The following is a 20,781-nucleotide window of genomic DNA, read 5'->3' on the forward strand; positions in this document are numbered from 1 at the left end:
GGAATATAATATTATTCATATCAAATTTTTTTCCAATCCATTTGTCTTAAATGGGAAAAAAATGCTAAGTAGATGTTTGAAATCTAAATTCTGAAATATGATGTCTCATTTCGGATCAAGTCGGATTAGAGACAAAAATAAACGTTGACTGACATACGCTGGCCTTGAAGCTAACAACGTTTTGCAACTTGTATCTACATTTTTAAACTAACTGATCCGCGACACGATTAAAGTGTACGTATGTAAATGTAACTTTATTTCCTTGGGCAAGGCGGTTTGCTGGCGGACTTTTTTTTTAGTCGCAATACATTTTGTACAGATTTCGGAAGCACTAGTTGGGTTGTGTAAAAATTTTGACAGGTTTTTCCGTCTTTCTGTCAAGACTGACACTTAACACAGATCGCGACTAATCCGAAACTCTTAAAGCATCTAATAATGGTGCCAATTCTTTTCTTAAACTGGTGCCTGCTTTCTGAGTCCAAGGCCGTGGGTTCTATGGCCATGGCCATGGCCCACAACTGGAAAATGTCTGTGCCATGAACATGAATGTTTTTCCGTGTCTGGGTCTTTATATGTATATTATAAGTATTTATGTATATTATTCATTATTTTATTCATCAGTCATATTTGTAACCAAAACACATATGATACGCTTACTTTTGGGCTAGATGACGATTTGTTTATTGTCGTAGTATATTTTTTTATTTTGTCTGTAAACTAATTTCAATTGATAATCCTAAAACTAATGCCTCCTTTTCGTTGCTCTTTTTTTGATTTATATAACAATATAGTTGAATTTAGATTTAAGTACGTTGTCAACCGAATTAGGATCTGTATATTATGATCCTAAGTCTAGTAAAATAAGTCTAAGTAGTGTTGTTCTTCTAGATTTTTTTTTACCGACCGAGAATGAATCCCAAACGGGACTCAAAGATTCTACCTCTGGATAGCATCATCGTTTCGTTGTTTTTTTTTTAGATTTGTCAATACCATCATCATATAAACCCATTACTAGCCCAATATAGGGCACGGGTCTCCTCCAACAATGAGAAGGGTTCAGGCCGTAGTCCACAGCTGGCGCAGTGCGGTTTGGTGGACTTCACACGTCGTTATGGAGAACTCTCACGCATGCAATTTTTCTCACGTTGTTCTCCTTCACCGTTGAAGCAAGTGATATTTAAAACGCAGGTGCGTGCTGGGATTCGGCCCTCCGAATGAGAAGCCAATAAATCTAATCCTAACAATCACCAGTTCAAGTCAATGAAAACGCCCCGCACACGTTTTACTTTACACCCGCGGAATGTTGCTAGCTCACAATTTTTTGAAGTTATACTTCTTTTGACGCGTTAGGGAAAAATGATGAAAGCAAATTTTTACGATGCGCGCGCACAGCGTCACGAAAAACCGACACCCTGCAGTTAGCTATAGTCAACTTTTTTGTTTTTTAATAAAAGGTTTGACACTGTACACTTAGAATTGTCAAAGTCTGCGGGCTCATTCCGGTGATTTTATTGATTTATTGGTACAAACAAAAATCTCAAAATTTAACGATGAAACTTGGTTTTCCGATATGAGATAACTAGATAATGCCTTTACCTTTTAAATAACTTTTTCTATTGTTTTTTCTACAAACGCAGAATAAGGCGAAAGATAAAAAATTTTGACAAGCTTTTATTCCGTTACGCTAAATAAGTCTTATCAAAATTATTAAGACTGTGACTTAACAATTATTCATTGTAAAGTCAACATCTCCTGATGATGCTCCGGTTTCGGAGCGAAACGTGCGTAGAGGGTATATTGCCGAAGATCTGTTTGGTGTGGGGTATAAGGATTGAAGAAATTATAAATTACACCACACAGATTCTCCTGCTTTTCGCGGAGTATAGCAAATTAAGCTTAATTTTGATAATATATCATGGATTTCCGCAAAGTAACGCCTGCTTCTATCCAATAAATAAGTCTATCGCGTGTACATAAGTACACACACGTTTTCCCCATTTTCCTCTTTCATGGTGAACGCTTAGAACGTTAGAGGTAAAATAGTTACTGTCAACTGCTAAATGGTATGAAGTAACTAATATTAGTCGTGTACACGGCTTAATTCTGTGGTTCATACGCACTGATCATCCTCGCGAAGCCGAAGTCGCAGAGTTTGACAACGCCGTCACTCGTCAGCAGTATATTCTCGGGTTTCACGTCGCGATGGATGCAATTGTGCCGGTGGCAATAGGCGACGCCCTGCAGCGTTTGCCAGATGATCTGCTTCGACAGTAGTTCTGGACAGCCCTGTTGAAGAAATCGTTATACTTTGTTTTTCTAGTCTTATGCTTTTGCTCGGTAGTATTTCTGTAGCTACCCGCTTGAACGAACATTTTCTATTTTAGCTGCAATACGTTATGCTAATAGGTAATATAGTTTATAGATTTATACAACGTGTGACCGAATCACGAAATAATGCATACGTATATTTCATAAGGAATCCTGTAAAAATATTAAATCTAAAGAAACATATTTATTTATCCACACGAATTAAAACATTCTAAGTGTTTACTAATGACAACCCTATTGAAGATACGCGACGAGTACCATATAAAGTGACAGGAGTCACATGGTTTTAATTTTGCATGCGATGTGGGGCTGTATCTGATTACTTACAGTGAAAACTATGTCAGTGGTTTACTTAAAAACTATTAGGTTTTCGGTTTCACAGATAGGTCTCAGATACAGTAAATAATCTTTATATATATATTTCTTGTGTGCGTGTGTATGTCACTGAACTCCTCCTAAACGGCCGGACCGATTTGAATGAATTTTTCGGTATGCGTTTGGGTGGCACCCTGGATGGTTTAGATTTACAAATCAGCCCGACAGATGGCGCTGGGGCCGCTAGTGTTTCTCTAAAGCTTGTGAAGTATTATTTCGCTTTTTATTTACACGTTGTATCCTCCTATAGTGTCACCACATGTTATAGTTTTAAATTTAATGTCTCTACTTTAAATTTACTAAGGGAATTTTTGTAATCCTTCTGAGAAATAAAGTCGGTAGATTTAAGTCCAATGATGGCAAACTTAAAGAGCTGGCGCATCAGTGAGTGCTGTGGACTTATAAATGGAGGTCTCAGGTTCGATCCCCAGCGGGGGTTATTTGCGAATTTATACTTTTAGAATTTTTTTCTGGTCTGCACTGGTGGGAGGATTAAGAGGACAAAAGCGTTTAAGATAACCTAACCTAACAGTTAAGCCCGCTACCATCTTAGTCTACATCATCACTTACCACCATTGAGCCCTTGACTGAGATTGCAGTCAAGGGCTTATAGTAAAGTATGAAAATCCGGTGTCCCAGAACACTAGGTGCCCGTAGAAACGGGTCATTTAAGCCCGAAATCAAAAGATTTATGTTCAACTAGCTGTTGCCCGCGAGCCTAAGCCTGGTGTAAAATCTTCTAACACTTTCGTCCCCTCTCCCAAGAGAAGTGAGCTTCATTTCGGGATAAAAAGTATCCTATATTACTTCTAATACCTTCAGGAATATGTGTACAAAGTTTCGTGATGATCGGTTTGGTAGTTTTTGTGTAAAATCGTAACAAACAAACTTACATTCACATTTATAATATTAGTAGGGATAGGGAAGTAGGGAAGTAGGAATGTTGGCAAATCAAAATTTTCTTAAGCAAACATACAAATTCAAGTTCAAAAACAAAAAAAATCTTTATTCATGTAGGCCTATCACAGGCACTTATGATTCGTTCATACATATTTAAATATATGTTTACATAATTGTAAGGGGATGTTGATAATTTCGTTCGCCAACTTAAACTAAAGCTACGAGGGTTCCAAACGCGCCCTGGTGTAAGAGCCCACAACAAACCTAGCCGGGTATTTTTTTGTACATACTTTACCGTACACAGAATTAACACATAAAGAATCCTCATTCATCCATCGTTGTATGCAGTGCATTGTGTGTCTCATTTTACACCGGCGTAAAGTTGCTAACTAATTGTTGCATTAGAGGTAAAATAATTATTGTCAACTGCTAAATGGTATGAATTTACTAACATTGTTCGAGAAACGCTACAAAAATAATTTAACTCCTCTACAAGGTATATTTAGATTGATTCACAGTTCGGTGGAAGTACCACTAAATCAGTAGCTTAAGGGCGGCCTTCGAGACCCCTTTGTTTGATGTTTACCATCACAAACCACACACACAGCGAAATCAAAATATTACTAAGTGTCAATTCCTTGGAACAATCCCGTCACCGCCGGAGGTCATCGTCCGTCCATCGTACTGCCTTACTCAAGCTATAACGTCGTTAACCAACATTTGGCCAAATCTGATTTTTAGCACTATCTTAATTAGATTTTTTTTTTCTATCGATCAATCCAACCGGTATTTTCCTATTTGCTGTAGTGTTCGATATAGCAATATAAAGAAATTCTTTATCGATTTTTTTTATCCTGTTACGCCAAAGAAGTATAATGTCTATCGCGTGTACAAAAGTAAACCCATCTGCATCTATAATGAAGAGTAGCGTTTCAGCAAGCAAACAAACTACGATGTGATAATTTAGGATCAATAAGGGATTTAATTTAAATTAGGAATTATTAGTTTCCTTATTACTGACATAGGCCTACTGGATCGCAAAGAACGAAAATAATTTTCAATATGGCTGTGAAAAAATTCAGTACAAACAAAAACATATTTTTAGACATTACTAAAGCATTTGACTTCGTAGACCACAAATGACTTTTAATTAAATTAGAAAAATACGGTGTGAGAGATCCAGCGTATAAGTGACTTGAAACATCAAAAATAATAAATAATACAAAAAAATATACAGGAATTTAAACCCATTGATAGAGGTGTGCCTCAGGGCAGTATAATGGGTCCGTTTTTGTTTCTTACGTTCATAAATGACCTTCCAAATAGAGTAAGTCATCCTTGTATCTTATTTGCTGTACGTATGATGACACAACAGTCCTTCTGCGAGGAACTAGTCTTGATTACCAGCAATTAACAAATGAAGCTTTAGGAAATAAAATGAAATAAATGGCTGAGCAAAAATAGCTTAAAGGTTAATTTAGAAAAGACAAAAATGGTACAATTTCGCACCTACTGGTAGGCCAAAAACCGGCTATAAAAATCCAGCACGGCTGTATTAAAATAACTGAGACTAAAATAAGTAAACTCTTAGGTATCGCTCACGACAGCCACTGTAGCTGGAAACAACACATTGCTGTTTTATGTGGTAAGCTCAACAAATTCGTTTACGTTCTTAGAAGACTCCGTGTGACAAAATCGAAGGAAGCCGCGAGAACGGCTTACCATGGTTATGTAGCATCCATTTTGTCAGGGGAAATTCAGTGGATATTGGTCCGGTCCGGTCAGGTCCGGCCCAGCGGCGCTGCCCTTTATTAAAAATTATTTATTTATTTATTAATTTATTCGTAATCAACAGCTACAATAAAAATATATTTATAAATGCTTTCAATAAAATCTAAGGCCACAAAATTACATAAATATAACATTTTGAAATAGGTACGGTCTCTCGGTTTTAACATAAAAAGAATTAGGTATTTTGAATAAGTAAATATGTAAAAGAGTTAATAACATAAAACTCTGAACAAGACGTAAAGAAACAAAGAGCAATCGATCAAAAACAATCGGACAATATTTATTCGTAGCAAGTGAAAATGCAGTTATATGTGAGCGCGTTGTACAAGCGCAAACGTCTCCGAGAGGAACTTCAGGTCATTGAAGTAATGCTCGATTTACATTGGTGTTAAATCAAGTAGTACTGTGATGTCAAAGTATGCTGACACTGATAGTACCGCGTCAACTTGGCTGTAGTAGAAATTTGCAACTACATAGATCGTAATAGAATAGTTTCTATTTATTGTAGCTTGACTCAGTTTACTGGCGTTGTATAAACCGCGAAACGGCTATGTCTGCGCTAAAATAAACAGAAGTAGTTAAGTAAGTAATAAACAAAGCTTGTTCTTTCACAAATGAAGCGTACATGCAAATGGCAGGGACAAAAACATGGCAAGCTTTTTGATGTGACATAACTAAGCAAATGGTAAACATCGATTGACGTTTTGCATTAACTCGGTGCTATATCTAAGTACAACGTTATTTTACTTTGTCACGTGTTAGCATAATAAAACTTAGGTCCCGAAATATTAGAGAAAAAATATTATTAATTTGAGAAAATTAATTTTTCACTCTTTTTAAGGCTTATGTTGAACTTTTGAAGTTCACACGACGGCATTTTGCAAGACGTTTTTCTAAAATTCCCAGCCAAGTGTTGCTCTGTTTATAGGCAACCGAGTCGGCCTCGGATCGAGGGGCCGAATTCGAATCCAAATCCCAGCACGCACCTCTAACTTTTCTAAGTCATGTGCGTTTTAAGTAATGCATATATCACTTGCTCCAACGGGGAAGGAAAACATCGTGAGGAAACCTGCATGCCTGAGAGTTCGACATAATGTTCTCAAAGGTGTGTGGAGTCCACCAATCCGCACTGAGCCAGCGTAGTGGACTACGGCCTTAACTCCTTCTTATTATGGTTAGGAGACTTCTGTAGTGGGCCGGTAATGGGGTGATGTGATGATGATGATGAGTAGGTACCTACCGTATTCTTATCGGCTAGCAACAGTCAGAAATAACGGCCAGCAACTGTCAGTGAAGCGGTCCAAAAAGCAGTCAACACCAATACTACAAGTTATAGTACAAAGAAGAAAACTCCAAAGTGAAGCGTATACACGAGTAGGTACGACGTCATCTCTAGTAAGTTATGCTTACCTAGTACATGTGCCTGCATTATTGCTTAAAATTATCATTTTAAAATTAAGCGAATCAGTTGGTTAGCAAATACCTACCACCTTTACTTTTCGCTAAGATACGCCCTTGGTCTGAATATTGCCACACAAATATGGTGTTAAATTACACATAAGTATCTATCTTGTACGCATGCAGGCATAGGAAATAAGCCGCGTTGCGTAAACTTCGTCGCATAGACAAGAATTATTTTTTATCCAGCTGCAGAAGAAGGGCAATGTTCTACAATTCAACAGGTTTGGGAGCCGTTTTTAATTGTAATGTTTTAAAACCGCATTTATTTTTAAATTTTCTAGGATCATTATTTTATTACCATTTCCATAGTAATCCTTGAACCAATTTGACCTTAAAGTAAACACATATTGTTATGGTTGGCACTGCGTAATATTAATGGCAATATTGTACCCCGGAAAAAAGTTGGGAAACAAAAGTTTTTGCTGTCATAAATACTATAACGCTTACAGACAGTGTAGCCTTGTATATACTGATTTAACACTGCGGTTCCGAGACAGATATAATCTTCTGACTGGATAATCTTGTTACATGTTGGTGGATTGCAATACGCATCGTGCACACAACCGGGGGAATTAGTGTTATAGCCTGATATTCAAATAATAATAATAGATATACTACGACGACACACATATCGCCACCTAGCCCCAAAAAAAGCGTAGCTTGTGTTATGACGTTTTGCATTAACTCGGTGCTATATCTAAGTACAACGTTATTTTACTTTGTCACGTGTTAGCATAATAAAACTTAGGTCCCGAAATATTAGAGAAAAAATATTATTAATTTGAGAAAATTAATTTTTCACTCTTTTTAAGGCTTATGTTGAACTTTTGAAGTTCACACGACGGCATTTTGCAAGACGTTTTTCTAAAATTCCCAGCCAAGTGTTGCTCTGTTTATAGGCAACCGAGTCGGCCTCGGATCGAGGGGCCGAATTCGAATCCAAATCCCAGCACGCACCTCTAACTTTTCTAAGTCATGTGCGTTTTAAGTAATGCATATATCACTTGCTCCAACGGGGAAGGAAAACATCGTGAGGAAACCTGCATGCCTGAGAGTTCGACATAATGTTCTCAAAGGTGTGTGGAGTCCACCAATCCGCACTGAGCCAGCGTAGTGGACTACGGCCTTAACTCCTTCTTATTATGGTTAGGAGACTTCTGTAGTGGGCCGGTAATGGGGTGATGTGATGATGATGATGAGTAGGTACCTACCGTATTCTTATCGGCTAGCAACAGTCAGAAATAACGGCCAGCAACTGTCAGTGAAGCGGTCCAAGAAGCAGTCAACACCAATACTACAAGTTATAGTTCAAAGAAGAAAACTCCAAAGTGAAGCGTATACACGAGTAGGTACGACGTCATCTCTAGTAAGTTATGCTTACCTAGTACATGTGCCTGCATTATTGCTTAAAATTATCATTTTAAAATTAAGCGAATCAGTTGGTTAGCAAATACCTACCACCTTTACTTTTCGCTAAGATACGCCCTTGATCTGAATATTGCCACACAAATATGGTGTTAAATTACACATAAGTATCTATCTTGTACGCATGCAGGCATAGGAAATAAGCCGCGTTGCGTAAACTTCGGCGCATAGACAAGAATTATTTTTTATCCAGCTGCAGAAGAAGGGCAATGTTCTACAATTCAACAGGTTTGGGAGCCGTTTTTAATTGTAATGTTTTAAAACCGCATTTATTTTTAAATTTTCTAGGATCATTATTTTATTACCATTTCCATAGTAATCCTTGAACCAATTTGACCTTAAAGTAAACACATATTGTTATGGTTGGCACTGCGTAATATTAATGGCAATATTGTACCCCGGAAAAAAGTTGGGAAACAAAAGTTTTTGCTGTCATAAATACTATAACGCTTACAGACAGTGTAGCCTTGTATATACTGATTTAACACTGCGGTTCCGAGACAGATATAATCTTCTGACTGGATAATCTTGTTACATGTTGGTGGATTGCAATACGCATCGTGCACACAACCGGGGGAATTAGTGTTATAGCCTGATATTCAAATAATAATAATAGATATACTACGACGACACACATATCGCCACCTAGCCCCAAAAAAAGCGTAGCTTGTGTTATGGGTACTGAGATAGCTGATGAATATAATATACATAAATACTTATAATATACAACGTGTAAATGAAAACCGAAATAATAATTCACAGGCTTTATAACCTACTAGCTGACCCGCGCAACTTCGTCTGCATCAAATCGATTATTATCTGTTTTTATATCTTAAAAAAACTAAGACCCTTATAGTAGCGCCACCTACTGGGTCCAGTTTTATTTCCAAACTATTTAATACGCGGCCCGGCGTCCCTCTGCATTTTTCTTGCTTTTAGCCTCGTAACTTCTAAACATAGGTCTAATAAATATAATTTAATATACCATATGCCTTGCGACTTGCTGTTATCAGTGAAGAGTTCTGCCCTTTATCTCCGAGAATATTTATCAGATCTTTCTTAAAATTAGATAATACATACTTGATAATATATACTTTATATAAGGATAAAAAGTACCCTATATGCTGACCCGGAATATTAACTGCCACTATACCAAATTGCATTTAAATCCGTTTCAGTAGTTTTCACGTGATGCCCGGACGGACAGGCAGACAGACAGACAGACAAAAATGAAATAAAAATCTGTTTTGGACTCAGTATCGATTATAAAGCATCCGCCGGTCAAAATTTTCAAAATGTATTAAATGTACGGAAATCTTCCAGTTACAGTTTTATTGTAAGTATATAAGGATAAAAAGTAGCCTATATTAACTACCACTATACCAAATTGATTTTAAATCCGTTCAGTAGTTTTCACGTGATGCCCGGACAGACAGACAGACAAAAATTAAATAAAAATCTGTTTTGGACTCAGTATCGATTATAAAGCATCCTCCGGTCAAAATTTTCAAAATGTATTAAATGTACAGAAATCTTCCAGTTACAGTTTTGTTGTAAGTATAGATAATGTACCTACATTATGTACTGTATTTGAGACTTAGCTGTGAAACTGAAAACCTAATAGTTTTTGATTAAACCACTGCCATAGTTTTTACTGAAAGAAATCCGATATAGCCATAATATCTCATGCAAAATTAAAATCATGTGACTTTTTTCACTTTATTAGGTACCCGTCGCGTAGCGTAGGTACTATGCGCGTATCGGTATTTTATCATAAGTAAACACTTGGAATGTTTTGAATTCGTTGGTATGAAAATTTAATATTTTTATACCCTCCAATCCGATCAGTGGTTCCTTATGAAATATACATAATATGCGTCCTTCAATATTATTTCATAATTCTGTTACACGTTGTATATTTAAACACCCAGACTCTGAAAAACCTTCATGTTTATCACATAAATTTTTATTCTTATATGTGTATGTTATATTGTATGTAGTATATATATATATATATATATATTTTCTCTTGCCTGTGTATGTTTCATTGTTTGCACTGTCCCTCTTGTTTTCTATTATTACTTTCACCAAGGGTTGTCTGTAAAAGATTGCCTTTGCAATAAGGCCACCTTTGCACACAACTGTATTTAACTTTTTTATTATTTTTTTTAAATTGTTTTTAATTTTACTTATTTTTTTTGTTTTCTTGTGTGTTTCTTGTATTGTTTCTAAGTATGTGCAATAATTCTAAATAAATAAATAAATAAAATAAATATTTTCCAATTGTGGGAATCGAACCCACGGCCTTGGACTTAGAAAGCAAGGTCGCTCCACACTGCGCCATTCGGCTGTCAAATATGCTTATCCTGACAAATGAGCATGCATGTGATAACCAAAAGATACGATATTTTGATAAGTTGTACCATCCACGTGCAGTCAAGGCCGGGACGGGTCAGGTCGAGCAAATCCCTAATACGTAAGCATCGTGACTAAAATATATCTACCACAGTATTTATAGAAGTTGTTGAACGCGACTTCGTCCGATAATATTCAGTTTTTTATAAAAGCTATTAAAATTATTGTTGAATGAATGAATTAATGATTTATTTACCTCATTACTTATATAAGTAAAAAAAATACAAGAATTAATATAATATAGTTTAAGTAATGCTAAAACTACAGTTATTAGAAAATATTTAATTTTCAGTAAGAGTAACTTTAAGGTTCAATATTATAAATAATAATAAACAAAGGTACCCCCTTTGTTTATTGTTATTTTTAATATTGAAGTTAATATTGGTGGTTAAATAATACCACGGAAATTGGGAAAGAAATCGAGGGTAACTGCTATAGTAAATATTATATCACATTAGTATTCCACGGGGCTTGCGAATTGTGAATTCAAATTAAAAAAATGTTAGTTCAACCTTGGATATTAAATAATACGCACTTTTATACAGCGTGTTCTTAACTTTAAGAACTCGTTCGTGATCATCTGAACATTGCTCGATTCAGATTTATTTTCTAAATAGGTATATAGGTGTACGCTTCTTCTTAGATAAACACCCAGACACGTTTGGAACCCATTAGCTTTAGTTTTTAACCGACTTACGTAGTACTAATTACCTGGAACCGTCTTAAAAATGTTGTAGAAAATATTTATTTCTTGTTTTTACTTGTATAAAAGCTTCGGTCCTTTTTTGTCAAAAAATCTTTTTATGTTGACGAATTTAGTTATCGCCATCAACTTACTCGTCATATTTTACATGATATGTGCGTATCAAAGTATTAAAATATTTAACTTTGACTTTGTCTTAGACAGATGTGATAGTATGTGGGATGCTACCTAAGGTAGAAAGCGCTTGAGAAGAAGATGCCTATTCACTGCCTATATTATAGGTGGTAGGGTAAACGGAAAATAGAAGGACATTTGTAGTAGAAAAGGGGAAGAAAAGAGCTTCATACGTACCCATATGATCTCAACTACGTAATGCGATGCCTCACAATTCAATTTTTGACCCCGTAAAGTGCCGCCTAACACCAATGGGCCGGGCTATTTCCGGTTAACGAAAACTCAAAGGATTTTAAACAAAAGGAGCCCAAAGTGCTGTAATGGCGACATCGCACCGGTAAACGCAGCGTTGTCAGAACCCCGACGGTGTGGACAGGCTGTACCCAAGATGTATAAGACAGTAGTATTAGGAACCCCTTTTAACCCCCTACAAAAGGCCTATTTCTAGCGGCTGACGTCAATCGGTTAATATGATGATGATTGCCTGTAATGTGTAATTACAGGCAATCATCGGCAACCGCACCCTCCAGACCGCAATGAGGGAATGCTGCTCCGCGGCAGACATAAAAAGCATGGCGGTAGTACTGCCCTGTACTACTGTGACTTTATTTGTACAATCGTGTGTTTATAGAGAAGATTCAGCAGATGTAGTCATTTAAATAAGAAAATAATGTTCATAGTTGTTTTTTTCGGGTTACTTTTTGACGTCCGATTGGCGTAGTGGGCAAGGCAGAGGGTGCGATTCCCACAACTGGAAAATGTTTGGTGATGAACATGAATGTTTTTCAGTGTCTGGGTGTTTATTTGTATAGGTATTAGAGGTATTTATGTATACCTATTATTCATAAAAATATTCATCAGTTACCTTAGTACCCATAACAAAGTAGCCCCAGTAAGCAGGTGGCGATGTGTGTATTGTCGTAGTATATTTATTTATTGAGAACTGGCATATCCTTACCATTTATTGTTAATTGCGAAAGTGTGTTTGTTCGTTTGTTTGTCGTTCTTTCACGCCCTTACAAAGCAACATTATTAATTATTATTGGCTAAAATTTAGTTGAAAGGACGGAGAGTAACATGGGCTACTTTTAATCCCAGGAAAACAAACGTTTCCCACAGGATTTGTTATTGTAAAATACGTATTATTGAGAACCTTTATTAATATAAGTTGAATTAGTAAAAAACCGTAGTAAGATTGACGAAGAACACCGCGTTCTTAAAACGTATTTAGTTTAACACACTGTTTATTTTTAACGGCTAGTTAAAAATAAACACTGTGTTAAACTAAACACTTGAATTACAATATTGTTTGAGGATTTATTTTAATCAAACATAGATTAGTAAATATTTTATTTAACTAACTCAATATTAAATTGGGAATCCCAAATGCCAGTTGTCAAGAATTTGAGTACTTAGATGGTATGTTTGTACTCGAAATGTAAATTAGGCTGAGTAGGTAATGTACGTAAAGAGCCTTAAACACACAAACATTGGTCGTTGACACCGAATTGATGTTGGCTATACCTTCTACGGAGGCCTTTAGTCCAGCAGTGGACTGTTCAAGTCTAAGAAGCAACTTACGGATGGATATTTCTCTAGCTCGTGAAGTACGGTGTGGTCGCAGTATTCAAACACGAGGTGCAGCTTGCGCTTGCGACGGAATACCTCGATCAGGTTCACCAGGTTAGGGTGTTTCAGATTCTGTAACAAAATATTTTAGTTTATTTGAACGGCCGTATGTTAAGAGTGTCTGTAGGTGATCATAAATGAGGAGATCCGTGAGCTGGACCTGCTGACAAAGCTCAACGAGTTGAAAGCTCAACGAGTTGAAATGGTAGGGCACACAGCTTAAAGAACCGATGGACGTTGGGGTCCCAAGTTGCTGGAATGGCGACCTCGCATCGGTAAACGAAGCGTTGTTCGGCCCCGACATTAAACGAGTCGCTGGGAGCCGCTGGAAACAAGCGGCCCAGGACCGTGGATTTTGAAACTCTTTTTGTTTGCTTCTACAAATTAAACTTTGACTCCAATCTCAACACGTCGTAAGGGATGATGCAGTCCAAAGATGGTATCCTGCGAACCTAGTTTAGAGTGTATGACAGTTACATTAAACCCATATCCCCAATCGGTTTCTTCGCGACATCGTGCCGGAACGCTGAATCACTTAGCGGCACGTCTTTGTCGGTAGAGTGGTAACTAGCCAAAACGGAAACCTCCCACCAGTCCAGACCAGAGAAATTCTAAAATTATAAATTTCCCTTGCGGGAAATCGAAGCCGGGACCTCCAACTTAAAACGATTCTGCTCACTAACCTGCGCCATGGAAGTCGTCAAAAGACCTATGTCCAGCAGAGGACGTTAGTCGGTTTAAGTCATGATGTAATGAAAAATCCCTAAATATCTAAAAGCCTAAAAGGTGTCCTTTTGGTTTGGATCATTTTCGTTTATTTATCAATCAATTTATCTTTAAAGTATTCATGATATTAAGGTACAGTTTACTGTTTTTGTAGTTGGCCAGTAATAATTTAAATTGACCTTTTCTAAAGGTGCATTGACACAGATGATTCATCATAATTAAGCTTTTAGCATCCTGGCGCGTAAAAACTGGTTTCCTTTGTTCTCTACTAGGTATTCACCATTGATCGACAAAGCTACTACTACCTACTTTCTCTGTAAAAGGTCATCTTTGAACAACATCTCTGACAAGCTTCCTGACCTAAAAAGTCTATGCACAAAAACGCAATTTAAGAAAAACAGGATGTGAAGTATTAAGATAATAAATTAACGATGCTAATCCTGAACGTATTTTCACATTTGAAAATGGAATATTTAGAGCAGCGTAAACTATATTTTTAGCAGTTTTTTTTACCACAATTTTAGGTTTAACCTTGAACCAACCACTTTATAGAATGCGGTAGCGGATATATCGAAGTAATATTTTTTTCCTAGCCATAAGTTATAAGTTACCATTAATCTAAATCTACTTTTATAATTATAACCAGACAACGGAAGTTGTGATATGGAACCGATTATTAAAAGTTGTCAATCATGATGTTTGGCGTAAAAAAGTTTGTAAGTGTGCAGGTGTTAAGATCATGACATGGACCTGATACGATTTCCGAACGTTGAAAACTAAAAAGCCTACGTGCCCGCTCCGTACTATTTCTCATTTTCAGCTTTTTTACACGTGCCCATACGAGCTCTCGCTGAACTCTCCGAGCTTCTAGAACAGCTCCATGGAACACTGTGCTAGCGGCGACGTTCTCGCTTAGTACTGCTCCATAGCGGATACGTTGAGTTAGTTACCTTTGCATTCGTATCTCTCGCAGCGCAATCTTCCGTATTATTGTGTCGTCTTCTTTCCCGACGAACTTCTTGACGGCAACAATCTCGATCGTGTCTCTTTACTTTCCGACTTTTACACGACACCATACAAACCCTCGCTGAGTTTTGCAGCTTATCGTACCGTTTAATGGCAGGTACACTGCTCTAGTTACCTTAAGCATGCGTATCTCCCGCAGCGCAATCTTCCGTATGAGCGGGTCGTCCTCGTTCTCAACGAATTTCTTGACGGCAACGATCTCGCCAGTGTCTCGGTTGCGGCACTTGTACACGAGCCCGTACGAGCCCTCGCCGAGTTTTGCGAGCTTCTCGTACCGCTCCATCGCGCGGCTACTCGCGCGCGATCTGTCACCAAAGAAATAGGATTTAACATAATATGCTAGAAATAATGCATCATGTATAATTAAATTTTCATGTCAGGTTTTACATAATTGCTCAAAAGTTTGGTTTTTTCGGCCTAAACATTCAAAATATAGATGTTAGCAAATCTGCCTTTTTATGTACGTTTGGTTAAACAAACAAAAGTATCTTCGTTCAAACTGAGAGGAGGAATTCAAAATGACAGGAAAATGAAAGGCGGAAAAAATCAAGGTACAGAAGAGTTCAGACAGAAGTGACAAGGGAAGATTGAGAAGTTATCTTTTTGTAGTTAATTAAAACTGTGCTATAAGTTCAGATAGGTAGTTCGAGATACTAATACGATTAAACGTTGTAAGATGTGAATATGGCGTTTCTTTTATACGTAACAAATTAGTTTTTACAAATCGATTTAGCTGTTTCTGCTTTGCGCTCGAATAAAAAATAAATAAATAAATAAATATACCTACTACTACAATACACACATCGCCATCTAGCCCCAAAGTAAGCGTAGCTTGTGTTATGGGTACTGAGATAGCTGTTGAATATTTTTATGAATATAATACATAAATACTTATAATATACATATAAACACCCAGACACTGAAAAACATTCATGCTCATCACACAAACATTTTCCAGTTGTGGGAATCGAACCCACGGCCTTGAACTCAGAAAGCAGGGTCGCTGCAAACTGCGCCAATCGGCCGTCAAACGCATGCAAATCGGCACAGGCGCCGTCTATAATACTCGAACCAAGACTTAGAGTAATAGAATTGTTGCACTGAGTTGGTCCCGAAGACCTTACTATGGAAACCGTTTCCGTAAGACGAAAATTATTGTACAGTGTAATTATACGACATACGAGTATGTAGCCTTTTGCGACAATCTGACCGAGCTCTGTCTGAGTTATGGAGGGATTTGTTTTTACAAACACTCCTCTATGGTTCGCGCTTCGGCTCTGGTGAGTGATGCCATCATACGTTAGAGCGAGACAGCAATATTAGAATGAAAAGATTTTATTAAGATACGCTGTACACTGTTGTTCCTTATTGAAATGATAAAATACCCCTAGCTATTAAACTTCATTCAGAAATAATAGGGATCATCATCATCATATCAACCCATTACCGGCCCACTACCGGGCACGTAGTCCACCACGCTGGCTAAATCGCGGATTAGCGGTCTCAACACACCTTTGAAAACATAATGGAGAACTCTCAGACATGCAGGTTACCTGACGATATTTTCGTGCAGAAGCTCTAAGACTCGAACCATGACAGAGGTATGGAACTGATGCACTGAGTTGGCCCCAAAGATCTTACTATGGAAACCGTTTCCGGAAGACGTAAATTATTGCAGAGTGCAATGATACGACATATGTAGCCTTTTGCGTCAAGCTGACGAAGCAATGATTTACCTATCACTATCATTTGAGTGTTCTGACGAGTTAGAGAGAGCTCTAACTCGTCAGAATACCTTCCTTGCAGTCAATAACTATTTGTGTTAAATGCATACAATACGTACGCTTGTACCTAATTACAATTAGATGCCTAAGTGGAAGCCGCTGACCGCAACGCGTTCTGTTTGACCAAGGTTTTTTTATCAGTTTACTGATGACATTAAAGTGTCAAATGGTAAAGTTAATCTATATATATAAAAGAGGATGTTTGTATATATGTCATCGATAAACTCAGAAACTATTTGACCGATCATTATGAAAATTGGTATGCTTATGTATTTTTTCACGGAGAAGGTTTATATGCTATGCCCATTGATGTAACTCCCCACCAGGCGGCGCTGTCAAGTATCGACTTCCGCCCCGTTCAACCGATTGTCATAAAAATTGGTATGACCATGTATTTTTCCACGGAGAAAACGAACATGCTATGTCCATTGATGTAACTCCCCACCAGGCGGCGCTGTCAAGTATCGACTTCCGCCCCGTTCAACCGATTGTCATAAAAATTGGTATGACCATGTATTTTTCCACGGAGAAAACGAACATGCTATGTCCATTGATGTAACTCAAAGGCAAAGGTCACTGACTGACTGACTGATTGACTGTTCTATCAACACACAGCTCGAACCACTTGACGGATTGGGCTGAAATTTAGCACACAGATAGTTATTACAACGTAGGCGTCCGCTAGGAAAGGATTTTTTTAAATTCCATCAGGGTTAAATATGGGATGAAAGTTTGTAAAAAATTCTTCATTTATCAATTTATTTTTCAAGATACATCAATTAAACTTTGATTTTAGGTTTTCGATTTATAATAAAGAAATACGTATTTCATAGGGGATCAAAATTTATATGAAAGTTTCTGATTTTCTAAGTAATTTTCGTTCATATTTTTCTATAAGCAGCAAGACCTTTTTTTAACCCTTTGTAGTAAATTTAACAAATCAAAAATAAAACTTAACGTGAGCGAAGCCGCGGGCAAAAGCTAGTAAAATATAAATATACTTCAAGTCAGTTAATTACATAATTAACATGTACGTGCGATATCGATTTTATTATCTTTCATTGAAATGCTAATTTAGAATTTATCAGATACGTAGAAATGTTATTGGCTTGACTGATTTTTGTTTGTTCTCCTCGGAGACAATCATACCTGCACGCACAGAATTAAGAACATACAGAAACCGTGTTCACTACTCATATTGAAGCATAAAAAGGTTTCTCGAACAAAAGGTTTGTCACTTTACCTCTAATGTTCTAAGCGTTCACCATAAAATGGTAAAATGAGAAAAAGTTATAGCTAGCAACATTCCGCGGGTGTAAAGTGAGACATGTGAGGCGTGTGAGTGAGGGCTATTTTTGCAGTTTTTGGGCACAATGCACTGAATGCAATAATTGCACGCAAAGCAGAGCACGGATGTCCTGCCACAATGAGAAGGGGTTAAGGCCGTAGTGCGCCACGCTGGCCCAGTGCGGATTGGCGGCTTCAACACACCTTTCAGAACATAATGGAGAACTCTCAGACATGCAGGTTTCCTCACGATGTTTTCCTTCACCGTAGAAGCAAGTGATATTTTTATTGCCTAAAAGTCCTAAAACGCACAAACTTAGAAATGTTAGCGCGCGCTAGGATTCGAACTCGGCCCCACGAAAGTGAAGTCGAAATCCTACCCACTGGGCTACCGCTAATGGATCACCCTGAAAAAAGGCTGAAAGTTGTGACAAACGGTTGGTTAGATAGATGTTCAAAGTAAAAATCTCCAACTTTGATACTTCTCTACCACTGACTTAGAACTCGATCTTATATAAGTAAGATACATCCTAACCATATCCTAATTAATATTATAAATGCAAAACTGTTTGATTGTTTGTCCTGCCTTCACGTCCCGAATAAGCAACCAATAAAATTGATTTTTGGCATAGAGTTACACAGATGAAATCTCAAATCACGGAACTCACATGTGCTTCTTTTTATCCCAGGAAAAAATGATTCCCATCGGATCTTTAAAAACTGAAAAACGAGGACGAAGTTCGTGGGGACGGACTAGTGGGTAAATAATTGTTTATTCTTTTGTGTACCTTGCGGGAATAGCATAAGGCGATACAACGGAGACATTGATTTTCCCCTTCATATTGATACCACTGTCACTGTAATTTCATCTTTAAACCAATAATGATAAATTATAGTTTACGTCGCGGTATAATATCGATCCTCCGGCATAATTTATGTTTGATAAAATGGGTCGAAAAACACGGTTAAATTATAGCAAACTTTACATAATATAACATGGGGATTCGATTTATTTGATTTGGTGCCTTCTTTGACAAATTCTCGATTGACAGAACCTTAAGAAGGTAAGTAAAATTAAAGACTCTTGACCACAGAACTATATATCAAAAGAAGAAGAAGAACCGCCAAGGAGTACTTGACACTGGTTCAATCGCTCAAGGCGCAGAGCCAATAAACAAAATAATAAGGTATATATCAAGAATTAATCATTGTGATAAGTTGGCACTAAGAAAACCATAAATCAAAAGAAGCATAAGAATGAATGAAAGCTTATTTAACCTTCATTCTTCTTCATCCATCCGTTTGTGTGTTTGTTTGTTAGTAGGTCTTAAACATTTATTGCAGAGACTGCTATGACTGTAAATCTGCCATGCTAAAGAATTAGGGGAATTTTTGGCATTTTGCTAAAACTGGGATTCAGACTTTTCCAGCATAAGCAAATGCAATCATACCTACGTGTTTTGACGTGACACATCTATAGGCGGAGATTGGAGATATTTCCAGATTGGAGTGGCGACACAGGCCGTGTCGCCAGGACCACACACAGGATTGAATTTTTGTATTTCGTATGTAACAATAAAAATGAATATTTGTAATAAAACAGTCATTATTATAATAAATAATAAATAAATATTTGTGGAACAATTTGTAATGCTTTATCTGTTCATTATGCAATATCTGTAATAACTTACAGAAAACAATTTCGATGTTTCACATCTGCCAGCCGTCCCGTGACGGCTCACACGTTTTTTTAATGAAGAGCCACGGAAAGACAAAAAGGAGTTAAAACCTATCTAGAAAAAGTTTGGAACTCTGTTTTAGTAAAATGTCATAAAGTCGCCGTTTTCACAGCCACGAAAGTTTAATATCGATAAGACGGCAGATCAGAATACTCACCATTGTCACCACCCCTCCTCTTCTAAGGGAATATGTCGGAGAACGGAAAGCAGCTTCCTCGATCCTTTGGGTCAACCTAAACCGCTTAGCACTACGTCTTTGCTGGCAGGGTGGTGACCATGGGCGTACCCAGCTTATGGTCTAGGGTTGGGCAAATTACATTTTAAGTCAGATCGTCCACGGCTGTTTTGTAATTTTTTTTAGAGTGCCCTCTATAATCGATACTGAAGCCAAAACTTATTTTTTTTTCATTTTGTCTGTCCGTCTGTCTGTATCTTGGCCGCCATCCATTTTAAGAGAGTTCATACATTTAAAGGGGGGAGGGGGGGGGGGGGGCTTCCCCTATCCACCACTGGGTTCGCCGATGCCGGTAACTAGCCACTGCTGAAGACCAAATTACACCAGACCAGACCAGAGAAGAGAAAATTCAGAAATTATAAATTTCCAGATTGCCCTTGCCGGGTATCAACCCCGGGACCTCCCACATAAAACCATAGCACACACCGCTGCGCCAGGAAGGTCGTCAAAACTGTAATTACTTAAAGATTTTATCTCTAGGTAAGTACCGGCGTTATCATCACGTACCTACTAAAAAAGTGACTATAATAATTATTGTGTTTGCCAACATGAGAAATTTTTTATTCGAGATAGCGTATGACTGTAATCTTACGTCATTAGCGATTAGCTAACAATACGCACGAGGCAAATTAGCATAGTTATATTATAGAAGACAGAAAAAAACATAATTCTAACATGTGTAAATAAATCGGATGATTTGAGTGTGTGATCACGCCAATGATCTTGAAACTTCAATCAATACCATCCTACTATCCTACTATCCTACTAATATTATAAATGTGA

At 37.4% G+C, this 20,781-nt stretch overlaps 1 protein-coding gene across 2 annotated transcripts in view; it reads right to left on the minus strand.

The window, feature by feature from the left end:
• LOC120632123 (cyclin-dependent kinase-like 1) overlaps nucleotides 1–20,781 on the minus strand; it is a 39,715-nt gene that overhangs the window by 14,013 nt on the left and 4,921 nt on the right. Inside the window, exons 1-4 of one of the 2 annotated variants that reach the window (XM_039901926.1) lie at nucleotides 15,614–15,695; nucleotides 15,069–15,258; nucleotides 13,154–13,273; nucleotides 2,121–2,286 (exon numbers count right to left, since the gene is read on the minus strand). In XM_039901926.1, coding sequence (XP_039757860.1) covers nucleotides 2,121–2,286; nucleotides 13,154–13,273; nucleotides 15,069–15,236 — 454 coding nt within the window. In that variant the 5' untranslated portion in view covers nucleotides 15,237–15,258; nucleotides 15,614–15,695. Of the gene's footprint in view, nucleotides 1–2,120; nucleotides 2,287–13,153; nucleotides 13,274–15,068; nucleotides 15,259–15,613; nucleotides 15,696–20,781 lie in introns of those variants that run through there. The other variant, XM_039901925.1, reaches the window with a different exon arrangement.

The sequence above is a fragment of the Pararge aegeria genome, chromosome 19, assembly GCF_905163445.1.
Source record: "Pararge aegeria chromosome 19, ilParAegt1.1, whole genome shotgun sequence".
In the NCBI taxonomy this organism is placed as follows: domain Eukaryota; kingdom Metazoa; phylum Arthropoda; class Insecta; order Lepidoptera; family Nymphalidae; genus Pararge; species Pararge aegeria.